The sequence below is a fragment of the Poecilia formosa genome, unplaced genomic scaffold, assembly GCF_000485575.1.
Source record: "Poecilia formosa unplaced genomic scaffold, Poecilia_formosa-5.1.2 Scaffold65, whole genome shotgun sequence".
Classification (NCBI taxonomy): domain Eukaryota; kingdom Metazoa; phylum Chordata; class Actinopteri; order Cyprinodontiformes; family Poeciliidae; genus Poecilia; species Poecilia formosa.
Window position 1 is genome coordinate 1,319,179 of NW_006800004.1, and position 15,573 is coordinate 1,334,751.

Sequence of the window (15,573 nt, forward strand, 5' to 3'; positions counted from 1 at the left end):
TAGGTTTTCCGAGTAGAAAACATGGGGAGGGGACAACTAAATATTATAGAGAATATTTTTGCCTTTCACAAGGATATGTAACAGAAGAGATCTCATTCCAGACTGAAAACTGTGGAGGAGGGATCTCCATGTGGAAAGACTAATGCAGCGTCTTTTGATGCTCGTTTTCTCATTTAGGGTCTGAAACACCAGAACTTGTGAAGTTGGATTTTGATATTGTTAATCCAAACACATCATGCATAGGAAGAGAAAAATCAAGACATGCCTAAAGCTAACAGGTTTACCAGATCCATCATTTTAGGCTGCTGTTAAATGAGTAAAAAACTATTTTAATAATCACTATTATATTGTTTTTAATGCATAGTGACTGGGCTGCCATTTTTACAGAGGCCCAAGACAAACTTGTCAACATTTTGCATTTTCTTTCAACAAAAAACACCTTTCCCACACACACAAGGAGTAGGAAGCATCCAGCATTTGCTGGAATATAAAAATTAAGCCACTAGGTGTCCCTAGTTCTCATACTCAATCTTTAAACAAAAGCTTCACATTAAGGGTTAGTTTGATTTTTTTTTGAGTGATTTTATCCCTTTGCTTCAGTGCTGTGCCACTGAATTACCGTGGCTTAGTGTTTGTGTGCAAACCTAACGACTTTAAACGCATCCAAAGCCTGCAGGGTGGGATGTCAACTAACACTTGGAAAACTGTAAACTGGTGAAGTAGGCAGCATGAGCAATATCTCAGAGGCTCCCCCAACTTGAATGCAAGTAAACTTTCAAAACTTCAAAGGGTTTGAGCAATTCTTGGCGGCATATCTGCAAACTTGCAACATTTAGCCTCTGCTAGACCTGGAGATTTTGTATCCTAGCATCTCCAGATGAGAGTCAAAACTTATCCAAAATCTTTCTCCAAAGTAAGGGCACGTCAATATAAGGGTTGGATGCCTTATATTGATAGAAAAGATCTTGTGTTTGCTCTGTCAACGAATGCCTAGTTCACACGACAAACTTTTTATGCTAAATTTTGTCCCCACGTCCCCCTTTCGACAATCTTAAGGACACTTGATTATTGTGATATCTCTTATGATCATAAGGGATATTCCTGTCATGTGTGGTGTGTTAAGAATGATCTTGTCTGCTCAGAAGGACTTCATGACCTAAAGTCGATATATTCAACACACTGGATTGTCTTGGTCTGGTATCGCAGTGTGTGTGGTCTTCCCCAAGAACACAGGAGAACTCACACAGCCTAAACCTTCCTTAAAGAGTTATGTAATTCTTCACATTCCTGTAGAGCAGTCAGCTCTTCTATTGAAGAAAATGACAGAGCTGATCACTTTGTTCTCTCCCTGTAATATTTCCATGTCCCAGTCCTGCTGGCACCACCACTCTTCAGTGGGGGTGCTGTTATTGAGTGAAGGAGACTCAAAGTTCGCCATTTGCAGGTGAGGAAAATGTAGGAAGCTAGTTAAAATATTGGCTAAAACATGTCGCTACATGTCTGCTACTCATTTAGGCTGCAAGACAGCGAGAGAAAGTCAGGCGTTCAACAACAGGAAGCAAGAATACTTCTTAGAAATCTATGAGGCAAGGTAAAGATCTATATTCTCTAGATAATACAACCCATTAGTGCTGTTATTTAATGTAGCCATGCTAGTTGCTAATATAAGATATTACAGAAAGTTTAAATGGCAACTCTGTAATCATTTTTGACATTTTAAAATAGTATAACCCTGTTTTACTATGAATGCACTGTCACACACACCATGTGACATTGCCTCTGCTTTTAATGTGAGGCTATTATGCAACTACAAGGTGTCTTCAATCAGTAAGCTACTATGGTGCAGATAGCTACAGGAAATCCTTACTGCCCACAACCATCAGCATCTACATGAAGAAACTAAGATAATATGAGTTAAAACATCAACGTTCCCTTTTGGGATTAATAAAGTCTGTTTGAAATTAAATGAATTGGAATAATGAATGAATATTTGCAGCAGGGAGACTAACACCTAGGGTCATATTGATCTAAAAGTATTTCTACTTAAACATAATTGCATGATTTTCTAAGGAAAAAATTCTGAAGTTTTATAACTACAATTATCCTAAATTAGTTCAAGTACTATAAAGTCTTGGGTGTCCAGCTCCAGTAATTAAGGTCTAGTGTCTTGCCAGTCTTAGATGCGTCTCCATCCCAAAACAGCTGATTCAAATGCTCCAACTAACTTATCAGCATGACAATCTTCTGCTAATGATCCATCATTTGATTCAGGTGTGTTGAACCAGGGAAACAACTAAGACTGGCATGATATCAGCTCTTCAGGACTGACTGCACTTCTGCTTTAAATGGAAGACTATAACATTTAAAAAGGAGACAAACTTCTGTGTCAGATATGTGACAAAGTACGAGGCACAAAATGAAAGAAAATGTTCCATGAGGTTGCAGTTTTCAGGCTGGTGCAAACTGTTCTTCACTGAAAACTAATTTCAAGCTACACAAAGATTTTTAGTCTAAACACTACTTTGAGAGAAAACAGGTATTAACTTTTCTTCAGGCACGTAATATTTGAGAGGAACCTTCTTGACACCAAAACTGCACTTTTCCCATTACATATAGACTTCAACATCTTCTGTTGAACAAAATCAACGATTTATTTTCAATCTAAGGAAGTGCATAAGTTCTTTTAAAAAAAAAGTCTAATTTGCAATATAGGCATAAACTTTTTCCATTTTTAACTTCTGATACTTAAACACTACAGACATGATTCTATTCTCAGAAACAAAATACTGCTATTGAAAATAATGCCACACTTTTGGAAGCATTTTCCCCCAAACTTGTGGAAAACTCTCTGACTCATTGTATCACAGCTTATTTAGGGGCGGCAGTGGCTCAGGAGGTAGGGTTTCGTCATGGAACCGGTGGGTTGCCCGTTCAAACCCACATTCTGTCTGTTTTAGTCAATTTACAGGTGAAGTGTCTCTTAGTAACAAAAAGGTTGCTTTTTGACTTTTGCAGAATCGTTCGAATCCGGTCAATAGCATAGTGAACAGTGCTCATTTGTTAGCAGTGGTAACCAGGGAAGATTTAATAGGTAAGCATAATCAGTGCTTTAGTTTTTCAGCCTATTTATAGCAAAAAACAAATGGAAAAGCCATCCAACATCGCTTAAGTTACATACGAAATGTGGATCTGTTCTAACTAAAATATCACATCTCCATTTGTTTATATAATATAGAAATAAACCTCATCAACTAATTGACTTTCTTGGCATGTAAAAAGCAAATGTGTTTTTATAAAATAGGTTGCAATAAATTCTTATTGTCTAGCAGCAATAATGGAGATTAAACAGAGATCATCTTTAAGGCAAAGGACACAGGAGTGGTAATGGGGTAGATTCATTCATTTCAACATTTGACGGATAATTAATCAAACTAATTATTCAATTAGAAAGTGTAGTTTGTGTGTAATGTTTAACAGACAAACATACTCTATCCATTTTCTGTTGTTACAGCAGCATTTTAAATGCCATTTGGCACATGTGATAGTATAATAATTGTGCATAACATAATCCTATGAGAGCTGGGTAGTAAGAACTACTTTCACTTGAGTAACTTTTTGGGAAAAAAATGCTTTTAGTAGTAGTTTTGGTATACCACATTTTTTTACTATTACTTGAGTATTGTTACTATGAAGTATCACTGCTCTTACTTAAATAAAACTGGGTATTCAACCCACTGTGAGTAACTTCACTGAATGAAGAACAAACATGTTTAAACCAAAAAAGTACCTGATAGAGACACACAGAGCTACATTTTATGATGAAGTGAGACCTCTTGTTTGAAGAGGTCTCACTACTTGTTCATCAGGTTTGTTGTTCTGATGATAATTTTTTATCTGATGAAATAATTACAGGTGGAAAAAATACAGTAAACACTATACATTTTCACTGGAATTGCTTTACCTTGTTCTAACATATATAAAGAAAGATAACTTACTGTATTAGTTTAATATGTTTTATTTATAAAAAAGGTATTTGGAAAAGCATTTGTTCTTCCTTAAATTGTTATTTTGTAATTATGTAATTAATTGGAATCAATTCTTTTCATTTTGGTTTTTCAAAATGCTAAAAAATGCAAATGACTTTGTTTTGTTTGTTTGATGATGTCATTTAAAAATATATGAATGTTCTCATCAGTTACTGAGTACTTGAGCAGCCTTTTTAACAAAATACCTTTTTACTCATGTTGAGTAATTTCTTGGATGGATATGTTTTACTTGAGTACAATTTTTGGGTACTGAACCTCTACATCTTGTTATAAATTGGAAGATGAACCAGGAGTTTCATAATTGCTTATTCTACAACAGTAAGTCCATAACATTGCAAAAATTTCCAGCTTTCTGTCATCCAGGGTGATCTGCTTGAAGCAGTCAAGATGGAAAATACAGAAGAAAAAAACTTTCTATTTGACAGCTTGAAAAAAAAAAAATCTAAACTTTCTATTGATATTTCAAACACATATTTCTGCAGAACAGCACTGCTACAAAGCTGGGTTAAAAATCAACCCACTGCTTCTTGCACCGACTAACCAAAACACACCAGGAGATTGTCAAACATTCCTTTTTTTCCTCACAGTCACTTCAGCAGCCTGTGTAGAAACATTTAAAGGTGCCACAAAGTGAAGAAAATAAAAAGTGGTGCCAACAAGAAAAACTCCATCATCCCAAAGCAATGTCACATAGCAATGTCTGTGAAGAGAGCTACAGGTGGTTCTCTGCTGTGGCTGACTGAGTTCGCTTTAAATCTGCATCTGGAGCAACGCTTCGTTTCCAACTGGCAGCAATGCCGGTTGCCGTAATGAGACGTTTTCTACTTCTGGTCAGAAAATTTTCTGAACTAGAAGAAAACCATAATTTCTAACTTAAATGTTTTACAGGGTTTTCTACCTGATCTTTGTGTAAACATTACAGACATTCTCAGACTCCAAAACTTCTTTGTTCCTTGTGCTCATTTTAAAATGTACATTTAAAGTTTTCTTTTTTTGAGGTATGAACTGGAAGCTTGCCCATGACGTAGCCCTTCTTTCCCTCACTGCTGTCTGGAACACACACGTATGGAAAATGGATGGATGTTTATAAAGTGGGCAGGTTTTTCATATTGCTACTGCAGCAACAAGAACCTAAGTGGAGGAAAGAACTGAAGGCAGGATAAAAGGAAGGAAATAAGGACACAAAGAAGAAATGAGAAAGAAAGAGTGGAAGAATCAATGTCAAAAAGTAGGACATAGCTCAGAGCCAGAACAAGAGAGGAAGAGGACAGGAAGGATGACACTAGAAAAAAAGTTTGATGGGAGGAAAAAAACTAAATTATTTTCCATATAGTTTTCTACACTTATCCAGTACATGAGTGTAGAGAAGTCAAACGACATCCTTATGAACTCTGGATTGAGGATGTGTAATAGTTCTTGTGATATTTTCAGTGCTACAGTGAAAACATGAAGTTTTCCTGGATGGAAGCTCAGTCAGAGGAAACATTTCATCAACAGCTACAGGACAACTTCCTGTAGCCCCGCATGTGCTCAGACAGGAGAGCAGCCACAGGGGGGCGGTATATCCCTCAGTACCATGCCTCCACCTTAAAATACATAACATAGCCCAAAATAAATAGATAAAAATAAACTGCTGTAACAACAGTACCACATGTTAGCTTCCACCACAGTGAACCTTCAGCTTCTCTTTAGGTTTATGTAGTTTGAAGATCTAAAACATCTAAATCACTTGATACACAGAACAAATGACATCCCTGACACACAACGTCAAATGGGTTTTCATTAGCCACTCATACTGCACTATTCAAAGGCAACGAAGCACAGCTTCTCCTGCAGCAGACAGCTAATGTTCCAGCAGAGTCATCAGACGAGTCGGATGTTTTCACAGTGAAGCACTGGGAGGGTGTCTGCACACCAAACATCACAGCTAGTTTCAGCTGCTGCTCTGCATGGAAACATTGCTGAGCAACATGCCTTTCAGCAAAGCAGTTGCTGCATTTTAAACAACTCATCTCTTGTGCGCTTTGTAAAACTTCAGCAATGACCAAGACATGCAGATTAAGCCTGTAAGCATCGCAGCGGTGTTAAACGGGAACAAAGTCTTGATTTTTGCTTCCAGTTGCTGCATAAAGATGATTGTAAACTCATATTAGAAATGTAAATGTATTGTCAGAAGGACTCCAACTTTAACTTATTTTCTTAAGAGTAGAATTAATATAGCAATTCCCCTACAGGAGAAGCTTGATAATCTAATGTCTGCATCTGCATCCAGGTGTTGAAAGTATCAGTATACGGGATGCAGGCCAAAACACAGCGCTGTTCTTTAAATGAGGTGGACGGAGGAGCAGACTGATCCTCACTGCACCGTCTGGTACAGGTAACCTCTCTTGTAGGCGCTCAGCGGGTAGAAGGTGGCCACTACAAACCTCCCGTCGAAGGTTCGGCCGGTCAGCAGCCGCTGGGCTTCTTTGGAGTCGCTAGAGTTGGCATACTCCACAAACACCTGATGGGAACGAAAGGGTTAAAGGACGAGTGAAAGAAACGATGAATGTTATTGTAGAAACAGTCAGAACACTGAGCACTGATTCAATCTGTCTAAGGCTACGTTCACACAGCAGGTCTACATCCTCTATTCCAAATTTTAGCTGAAATCTGATTTCTTTTGCGTGGTCATTCATACTACTGATTGAATGCGACCCAAATCAGACTTTTAAGTGTGAACATCGTAAGACCCCAAAGCGGAGTGTTGGATGTGTGGCGGTGAGAGAGGTGCTTCACTGCTGGCACTGCTTGCTCCAGACACTGTTTAATGCATAAACAGATTCTGCAGATTCTGCTGCAGAATCATGACGTGTGTCATGTCAAAGACGTAAAAGATGGATCTGACATATCCAGATTGTAGACACTGTGAAAACTATTGGATATGTTTCTGATTTAGCAGCACATACAGCCTGGTAAAAACCAGCCTCTTTGCTGGACCCTAGATATGGAGGAACTGTTGCTTCCTGGAGGTGTGGACTCTGTTGAAGCTTGAGACTTTAACCAACTGCTAAAATTTGACGTAGGTAATGTCCCAGCTTGAAGCTTACTGGAAATTGCCTTCACTGTAAACATCCATCCCTCACTGCAAAGAGAGAGAAGTGCCAAGCTGAACAAGATGGCTGTCAATGTTAAGTTGATATCTGGAAGCATGGCCAACACGGACGGAACGGCTTTGTTCTCTTCCTCTGCTGTTATTGCTAAAACTACAGGCGGACTACAATACTAAAACAGCAGAAAATCATTCACAACATCTTCTGTTCGCTGATTGGCCCAGAAAAATTTTATAGGCTGAATTCTGTTAGTAAGGCAGTGGACAGGGTATAGCACAGGGTGACACAATTCAGATTTTTTTTTTTTTTTCTGAAAAAATTAGGCTGTTCAGACTGCCATGAACATTTACCTGCTATGTGAACAATGACTGACTTGTTGGTTAAATCCTCTCACCTGCCCTTTTCCAGGATTCTCCTTAGGAATGAGCAGAGAAACCACTGAGCCGTACTTCTGGCACTCCTCTTTCATGTCCTCCAGTATGTCTGGGAACAATAATCAACACAGACTGTTGAGCTTCTGCTTGCATTCACTGTGGGAAGATTTTTTTTTTATACGTTAGATTTCCTTTTTTTTTTTTTTTACTTATATTAACCTCTAGTTACATTGACACGTACCGACTATACATTCTTCTGTACTAATTGCAGTCACCAGCTGGTTTCTCTAATTGTTATGGCTCAATTAATTCATCCATTTGTGCTCAGGAATGTATCTCATGTTTCACTGAAGTGAAGGAGTCCTGGGAAGCTCACATAGCAGAGATGCCGACATTGGCACCAGAATGTTCAACTAAGGCTTGGACTGACCGATGGCCCTCCTGTCTTTACTTTTTAAAAATGGGAGAGAGAAGAAATTTCTTGCTTCTTGTGCAACATGAAGCAAGACCTAAAAAGTTTGTGCAATTCTCTAATGTTCTCACAAAGATGCTCTGAAACATATCTGAAGTGCTTGCTTGAAAATGTACCACACATTCTCAACTGAAGCATCTGTTGCTCTAAAGTCGGTGGATGACGGTGTGTCGCCACGACTTCCACTTCCTCCAAAACGATCTCAAATGCTGTTTTATATGCCTACAGTAGTCTTTCTCAAACCGCGGTCTGCGCACCAGTGGTGGTCTGCAGGTGCCCCCTGCCCAAGTGGTCAAGAATGTTGACCACTAGGAGGCAACATTTGAGGTACTGCATGTAAACGACCGTTTATTTGCCGAGACTATAGCTTAAAGTGGGACACAGTTAGCTTACCAAACGATTTTGTTAAGAATAACGATGGAAAACTGGTTTAAAACCGGATCACTCAAAAGAAAAGCTGCATACATCGGTGAAAAGAAAACAACTCCAGGACTACTTCTATGATCAGAGGAGCTAAGTGCTGAGTGTTGATGTGGATTCCTTTGATGTGGATACCGGTTAGCGGTAGGAATCGCTCCAGTTAATCAGAACTGTTCTTTGTTTTTTATGACTTTGTTTGGTAATGGATAATGCTCTGCTTTTAGGTAAAAAGCATTTTTATTTAATAAAATAAATAAATAAATAAATAAATACAGTTGTTAGAAATTGGTCAATTATTCTTATATTTAAAGGTGCAGAAAAAGATTTTTTGTTTCTGTTAAAGCAACTCAAGTCTATTTTTCTTTATTTGTGCTTCTAAATCACAAGTAGCCCTAAATGTTAATAACACTTGGTAGTAAAGAGCAACTCCTTTTTTATTTCCATGTATTTGAGCTCATTTGAAAGCTTAGACACTTTCAGAATATGTAAATAACTCAAAATGCCCAAGTAGACCTGTTCATGTCTTTGTCGTCACATTAACCAAACAGCACCACTCTTCTCATTAGGAAAACAAAGAAACAACAGTAAGTGAGTTAAGAGACTAAAATTTTCATTTCAGGTTGCATCATATATTAAGTTGTGTTATCGCAGGGCAATTTTAGGTTAGGTGGTCCATGACTGTTTGTTAAATGGGTTAAGTGGTCCTCAAAAAAGTTAGAGAAACACTGGCCTACAGTAGATTTTAACTGGAACAAAAAAAAAAGAAAAATGAAAAAATACAATAGAAACACACAATACCTTCATACTCTTCGTCATTGTGCAGGTGGCTGTCGTCAATCAGGTTAAGCAGACGCAGAACAGGAGAAGGCAGTAGAACCAGATCCTCTATGTGAGGGGCTGACACACACACACACACGCGAACACACACACGCGAACACACACACGCGAACACACACGCAGGTAAATATAGCAGAGTAGGAGGTTCAGGGATGACTGCAGACATGCAAAGTATGTCCACCTACCGAAGGGAATACTGAAGAACGGGTTGAGCAGGGCAGCTTCAGCTGTGCATCTCTGCTTTGGGTTGTTGAGCAGCATGCTGCACACAGAGCAAACAGCCCACTTCACTGCAGACTACGTCAAGAAACAGAGGCAGAGTCCAGGAGCAAACGCTTACCTTTTAATAAGGTCTCTGAGGTGATAGACTGGGATGGCAGGGCACATCACGCCATTACTGGCAAAGATGCGGTTGACGACGGCAACGCTGTTGTCCTGTAGCCCAGAAACAGAGGCAGTGTGATCTGATTTCATTATCCAACAGATTTGCATTATTAAATATTTCCTTGTTTTAAGCGTAGAAAAACACAGAAGTGTTCAACTGGAGCATGAAAATGAACTCAGCAGTAGCATTTCATTATCACTAGAAACACATTTAATAAAATAAAAGTATTAAAATGTTAACATTTCTAGTTTTAAAAGAATATAAAAGAAATGGTTGAAACTCAATATTTTCCTTAATAAATCCAGTCGTCCTGGTTCTGTGGAGAGTTTGGCAGTACCTTCCAGTCCTGTGAGCGGACGGTGTCTTTCAGTTTAATTCCTGAGAACATCTCCAGCAGGATGACGCCAAGGCTCCACATGTCGATGGCGGCTGTGCAGCCGGAGTCTCCCTCCATCCCAGCCTGGGCCAGGCTGTTCTGGAGCTCGGCTTCCGGGGCTCGATACCCATCCGTCTGGATGTACTTCACATCCTATCAAAACAAATGGATCATTTTAAGAATCCCTGCCAGCCCGTCTTCTATTTTCTCACAGCCCAACATACACACAAACCTGGTTTCCCTGTTTGAAGCTCAGCCCAAAGTCGATGAGCTTGAAGCACTCGTCATCGGCACTCCACAGGATGTTGCGTGGTTTGAGGTCAGCGTGGACGTAGCCTTCCCTGTGAAGGAAGGCAAGAGCCTCCAGGATGTCTCTGGCACAGTGCTGCACCAGCCACATGGAGTGGCCCTTCTGGGGTCTGCTGCAGGGCATCAAACACAGGGGGCCAGCCATTCATTTCTCATGTTATTGGCTTCATTTGCAACTATAAAAGGACAAATATTAGTAGCAGAGCCAACAGCCTTGATTTTAATGAATTTATTTAATCCATTCTTGTTTTCCATGGTGAGATGATTCAATGACAAAAAATATGCTTTTTAAATCCAAGAATTTGGTAAAAGGTGTCATAAGAAATAAATCAAGTGGCAAATAATAAGACAACTACAACTGGTTCTTGAAGCCAAATAAACTCTCTGACTTTCCTGTCTGCAAGTATTCCAGCAGTAAGACAGGAGCTAAGACGCATAACCTGCCTGCTCCAACCAGAGTCCAAGAGTGACAGTGTGATCAGCAGCAACATGGAGCTGCTTACCTTACACCCTTGACACCATTGCTGCGCCTCACCAGCAGCTCCGATACGCTGACATCCAGGAGCTCCAGCAGGAGGCAGCGCGTAGCCACCCCCACACAGTTGTGGTTGGTGAACACGCCATACAGTGTGACTGAGAAACAGGAGGACACATCATGCATCATAAGGAAAGTAATCAAAACTTTTTTCAATTTTGGTCAACTTACAAACACAGGCTTCAACATATTTTAAAGAAAGTACATGCAGTGGTCCAACACAAAGTGCTGTATAACTGGGAAAGCAAATATAAAACATGTTGTTACATATAAACATCTGACAATTCCTTCCATCTCTTGATGGTGGATCTAACTTAACTCCAGAGGATGTTCAGGGACTTAGAGAATGTTTTGCAAAGTACCTGCAAAACAGGTACTCTGAGGCCAGTGCAGCAAAAGCTGGTGTTGCAGTGCTAACTTGGAGGGACTAAATGCAACTGCACGCCACTAATATTTTCCAGACAAGTTTCGAAAACAGTGTAATAATTATCTTCCACTTCACTTGAAGTGTAATTCATTTTTAGATCTATTTCACAAACTCCCAAAGAAGAGACTGAGGTTTGAGTTTTAACATGACATAATGTGAATACATTTAAAGTGTGTGAATGCTTTTGACTCGCTCTGCAGATTAACTACTGGAAAGGAAAAACAATAATACCTTTGAGATTTATGCAGAATTTGGCTAATTACTAGCCACAGTTGCAGAAAGCCAAAACTCGGGTAACCCTTCTCCAAAAAGTAAGCAACTAAACACACAGGAAGCAACGTCACCTCTGCAACCACGCACACACTGAAGACGTCGAATATTGCTCTTACCGATGTTCTTATGCCCCTGGATGTCCTCCAGAACGGTCCTCTCTTTGTGATAGCCGTAGTCCCCTCCCTGTGAGTCGCCCTGGAACTCCTTCACTGCGGCCGTGGCAGCTCTGCCGGAGCTGACTTGGTAAACCGAGGCCGACACTCCTTGACCGAGCCGGGACTGAACGGTCCAGATCTCGCCGAAAATCTCAAACAGCACCGGCCTCATGCTCTGGTCCACGCTGACCTGGGACGGGATACTTTCTGGAGCCTGAACCTTGGAGGTTGGCTCGGACGGGACGCAGTGAGCCATCGGAGGGCGACGGAGGAGAGAAAAGCAGAGGAGGGGAGGCAGCTAGTTGAAAGGTGGAAGCAGCTGCAGGAACATTGCGAGCCAAGATCTATGGTCACCTTATCAGCGCTGCTAATTAAACACCTGGACGAGTCAACGCCAGCTAACACACAGCGTGGTTACACCAACAAGCCTGTTTAAAGCCAACACCGAGTAACGTCGGAGCATATTAGGAGAAGGTTTGCTGTCAAACGAGTCAGCTGACAGATAACGTTAGCCAACTTAGCTTCCACAAACAGTTTAACTAGCCACCGACTTTGAGGGCAAAAACACACCGCTCCCACGGCGGATGGGAGATAACTTCCTCCATAATGCACCAATAACTTCTAAAGCGGCCAAATGTTATATATAAATTACACAAAAACTAGTGTATCAGAACACTGCGAAGTTTTGCTGAAGTTGTAAATTCAGATTGTTGTCACTTAACTAACTTCCGTTTCTGCTGGATTCATTTCCGTCTTCTCAAACGAAACGTCTGCCCCCTCTCGGTTAGGAGGGTGCTCACACTTAGTGTTTTTGTATGAAGCTGCTTTTGAAAACCTTAACGTTATTAAAATTTACACTATGTCATGTTTATACCATAGTAGAAATAAAAATTATATTTTTTCATAAAACGGGTTTGTAATTGAACCCCAAAATATTAAGAATAACGAGACTGTAAAACTGTTCATATCAAAATAAATACATCAATAAAGGTGGACTGCTACCCTAGGGGAACAGTAGAGAAGTTTTGCATCTTGGTGTCTTTGTTCCACAAGATGGTGGCTCTGGTCAGTCTGTCGTGGTAAAGAAAAAGTCGACTCAGATAATCTGACCAAAATAATGAGATCCTAAGTCCAGACTCAGAAGTTCTTGGAGAGAATATATTTCTACTGACTCTGGAATACCTGGGGATCCCCCAGAACAAGTGTGGCAGAGTTTTTGGGTAGATGGATGAACGACCTTTCCTCCTGGGTCTATTACTCTTGTTATCGAGCATTCTAAGAAAAAGTTTGTTGTTGTTGTTGTTTTCCTTTTCTTCTTTAGTTTCCTGACCTTGCAGTCAAAAGATTTGTTGGGATGTCTGGATGTCCACTGGATGGACTTCAGGTGCCTGTTTGGAAATGGCCAAATCCAAGTCTATATGTGTTGGTATTGAATTCCCAGTTGTTGGGCAGCAATAACTATTTATCTCAAGGCATTTATGATTTCTTTAAAACTTGGTATTATGTTAACAACACACCTGTGTGGTCCAGACCAACAAACAGCCCATTGGAAGCATCTGGTTGAATTCCCACACTTCCTGTTGAAACAGCTGTATTGTGTTACTGTTTTCATACGCTACTTTCACATTTTGAATTATTTTTTGTTTAATATATACACATGGCTGAGTCTTTTTAAGATTTCAGTGCATTTTAAAATCTGAACATTTCTGTTTAATTGACCATTTTTAACTTTAATTTTAAAAAAGAGCTAATGCATAGTATTTTCGCCGGAAATCGAGGAATGTACTCTTCCGGGAAAAGGAAGCGTCAGCAAAATCAGGGTGGTGTTTTTGAACAGTTTAAACAGAAAGTGGCAGCTCTGCCCTGGAGAAGCTAAAAGAAAAGGAGTTGTTGTTGAAGTAGCAGGTGGCGGTGCAACCTTTAGATCAGCTCTTCGGTGAGTTAAGCGACGCGGAGCGCCATGTTGGTTGTTCTGTCATTTATTTCACTGCTGATAACAAGCAGCCATGCTCTTATTCAGGAGTCAAATCCTAAAGCGAGCGTTACCTCGGTTATTCTGTGAGGCCGCTAAAAGGGTGAGTTAGATCAATGCTGCCTTTTCTGGTCTGCGTATAATTTTTTAGCCGTGAATACGGAACAGAAAATGGGGAATATGCCTGCTCATATACGGAGTTCCAAACTGGAGCACCATTCTGCTGGCTAGCTGCCTTTATTAAATGAGCTGCAGGCAGCAGCAACTTGGTTTTACAATTTGAACTGTATAATAAATAGAAGCCGGTGAGAAATAATTTTTAGCACTTAGTTATTGGTTGACTTGAAAATATCCAGCGCGAGTACTTTAAGTCCAGTAAACGCGAGAGCTGTGGTTACAGCAGCTAACAGATGAAGCAGCCAGGGACTACAAGATAAATTCACTTTGGTCACGCGCACAGCTGGCTCCTAGATCCTGAAAGTCACGTGACATTCAAACGACTCGATGTGAAATATTATGGACTGCGTTGTTTGGACTAGCCTAGGTTTTCAAGTTTTTGTTAAACTTGAGTCTAACTTATGAATAATTGTGGCAGAAAAAAACGACTAAAGTCTAATTCACCTCTTTGCTGAAGAAAGTTTGTTTGTTAAATTCTTCCATAGGCACGGTTTGTAATGTGTGCAGAGTTTAGTTAGTTTAATATTTTTTTGCTTTCCATTTGGAGCGTGGTACTGAAGTAGTTACAATTAGCCCAAGTGGTATCAGTAGTACCTAAGTTCAAGATAAAATTTTCCTGCATTTATTCCGCTGTCACATCTGCATATTTAAAACTATGAAGTCAGTTTTCACCCATTATGTTGTATCATATCATCCTCATTGCCGTTTGCACAGATTTAGTTCAGTTTTATGTCACCTCAAGCCTCCCCCCCAACCATCCTAGTCAAAGTAGAAAACTTTTTAAATTTACCAGATGTGTCCAAGGTTAGTTTAGTGTATTTTTTAAAGCTTTGAACCTCCAGGTAAACTACTTTCTCTCATCTTTTCTGTGTAAGGTGTTTTGGAGAGGTATGAATGACTTTGCAGTTCTCAACACTGGGCGGAAGATGCCCCTTATTGGACTGGGCACATGGAAGAGTGAGCCTGGAAAGGTAAAAATAGGATTTTATGTTATTCACCTTTTTAAGAGATGCTGTATATTGTCAAAAATGTGTACATCGTTGTATTCAGGTGGTCCAGATGGATAAAATCCTGCACATATAAGTTCACTCAGGAGCTCGGTGAATTTACAACAGATGCCACAAGAATTCTGTTGATACAGATTTATTGCTACTAAATATTACACAGTTAACTGTTGGTGTTATTATAACAAAGTGGAAGTGACTTGCATTTTCAGTCATGAGCTACTAGGCCATAACATGGTGGTCAGAACCACCAGTGGACTCTGGAGAAGTGAAGTATTGTTGGAAGACTTGTACAATTATTGTCTCCTTCTGACAATCCAATGGATGTGTCTGGGTTTGGTGGTTACCAGGACAACTGTACTGCCCTGACTCTAGCGCCAAACTAGTAACTTAATGTTATTTTTCTGGGATTCTTTGAAACGTGCAATTAAATGTGAATCTGTCTGTTTTGATTGGATTGATTTGAATTTATTTCTGGATATGGATCATAACTGTTGTGAACTGACATCTACAAATCTACAGAATGTAACTATTTAGCTCATCCACATTACCAATTAAGAATTTTGAATGTATTTAACTGCCCCCAGTGGACAGAAGTCTCAGTGATTTTTAGGGCTGTATAAATAAATCAATTTGGCGATATATATCGATATTTTCTGCCCTAGGAACTTATCGATTTTTCACCCGCGAGTATCGATCCGTTAAATCATAGGGGTCCA

General features: G+C 39.8%; 2 protein-coding genes across 3 annotated transcripts in view; one reads left to right on the forward strand and one right to left on the reverse strand.

The window, feature by feature from the left end:
* On the reverse strand, positions 1-12,560 carry uhmk1 (U2AF homology motif (UHM) kinase 1). The gene is made up of 9 exons (XM_007554655.2): positions 11,663-12,560; positions 10,815-10,944; positions 10,235-10,424; positions 9,964-10,155; positions 9,582-9,676; positions 9,427-9,503; positions 9,203-9,301; positions 7,533-7,621; positions 1-6,549 (listed from the first exon to the last, which is right to left on the reverse strand). The coding sequence occupies exons 1-9, from the start codon at positions 11,955-11,957 to the stop codon at positions 6,403-6,405; spliced, it is 1,314 nt and encodes a 437-aa protein (XP_007554717.1). The 5' UTR covers positions 11,958-12,560; the 3' UTR covers positions 1-6,402.
* Positions 12,561-13,296: 736 nt separating this feature from the next.
* The window catches only part of akr1a1b (aldo-keto reductase family 1, member A1b (aldehyde reductase)), an 11,669-nt gene continuing 9,392 nt past the window's right edge, over positions 13,297-15,573 (forward strand). Inside the window, exons 1-2 of one of the 2 annotated variants that reach the window (XM_007554658.2) lie at positions 13,297-13,637; positions 14,726-14,821. In XM_007554658.2, the coding sequence (XP_007554720.1) occupies positions 14,741-14,821 (81 nt within the window). In that variant the 5' untranslated portion in view covers positions 13,297-13,637; positions 14,726-14,740. Of the gene's footprint in view, positions 13,638-13,663; positions 13,777-14,725; positions 14,822-15,573 lie in introns of those variants that run through there. The other variant, XM_007554657.2, reaches the window with a different exon arrangement.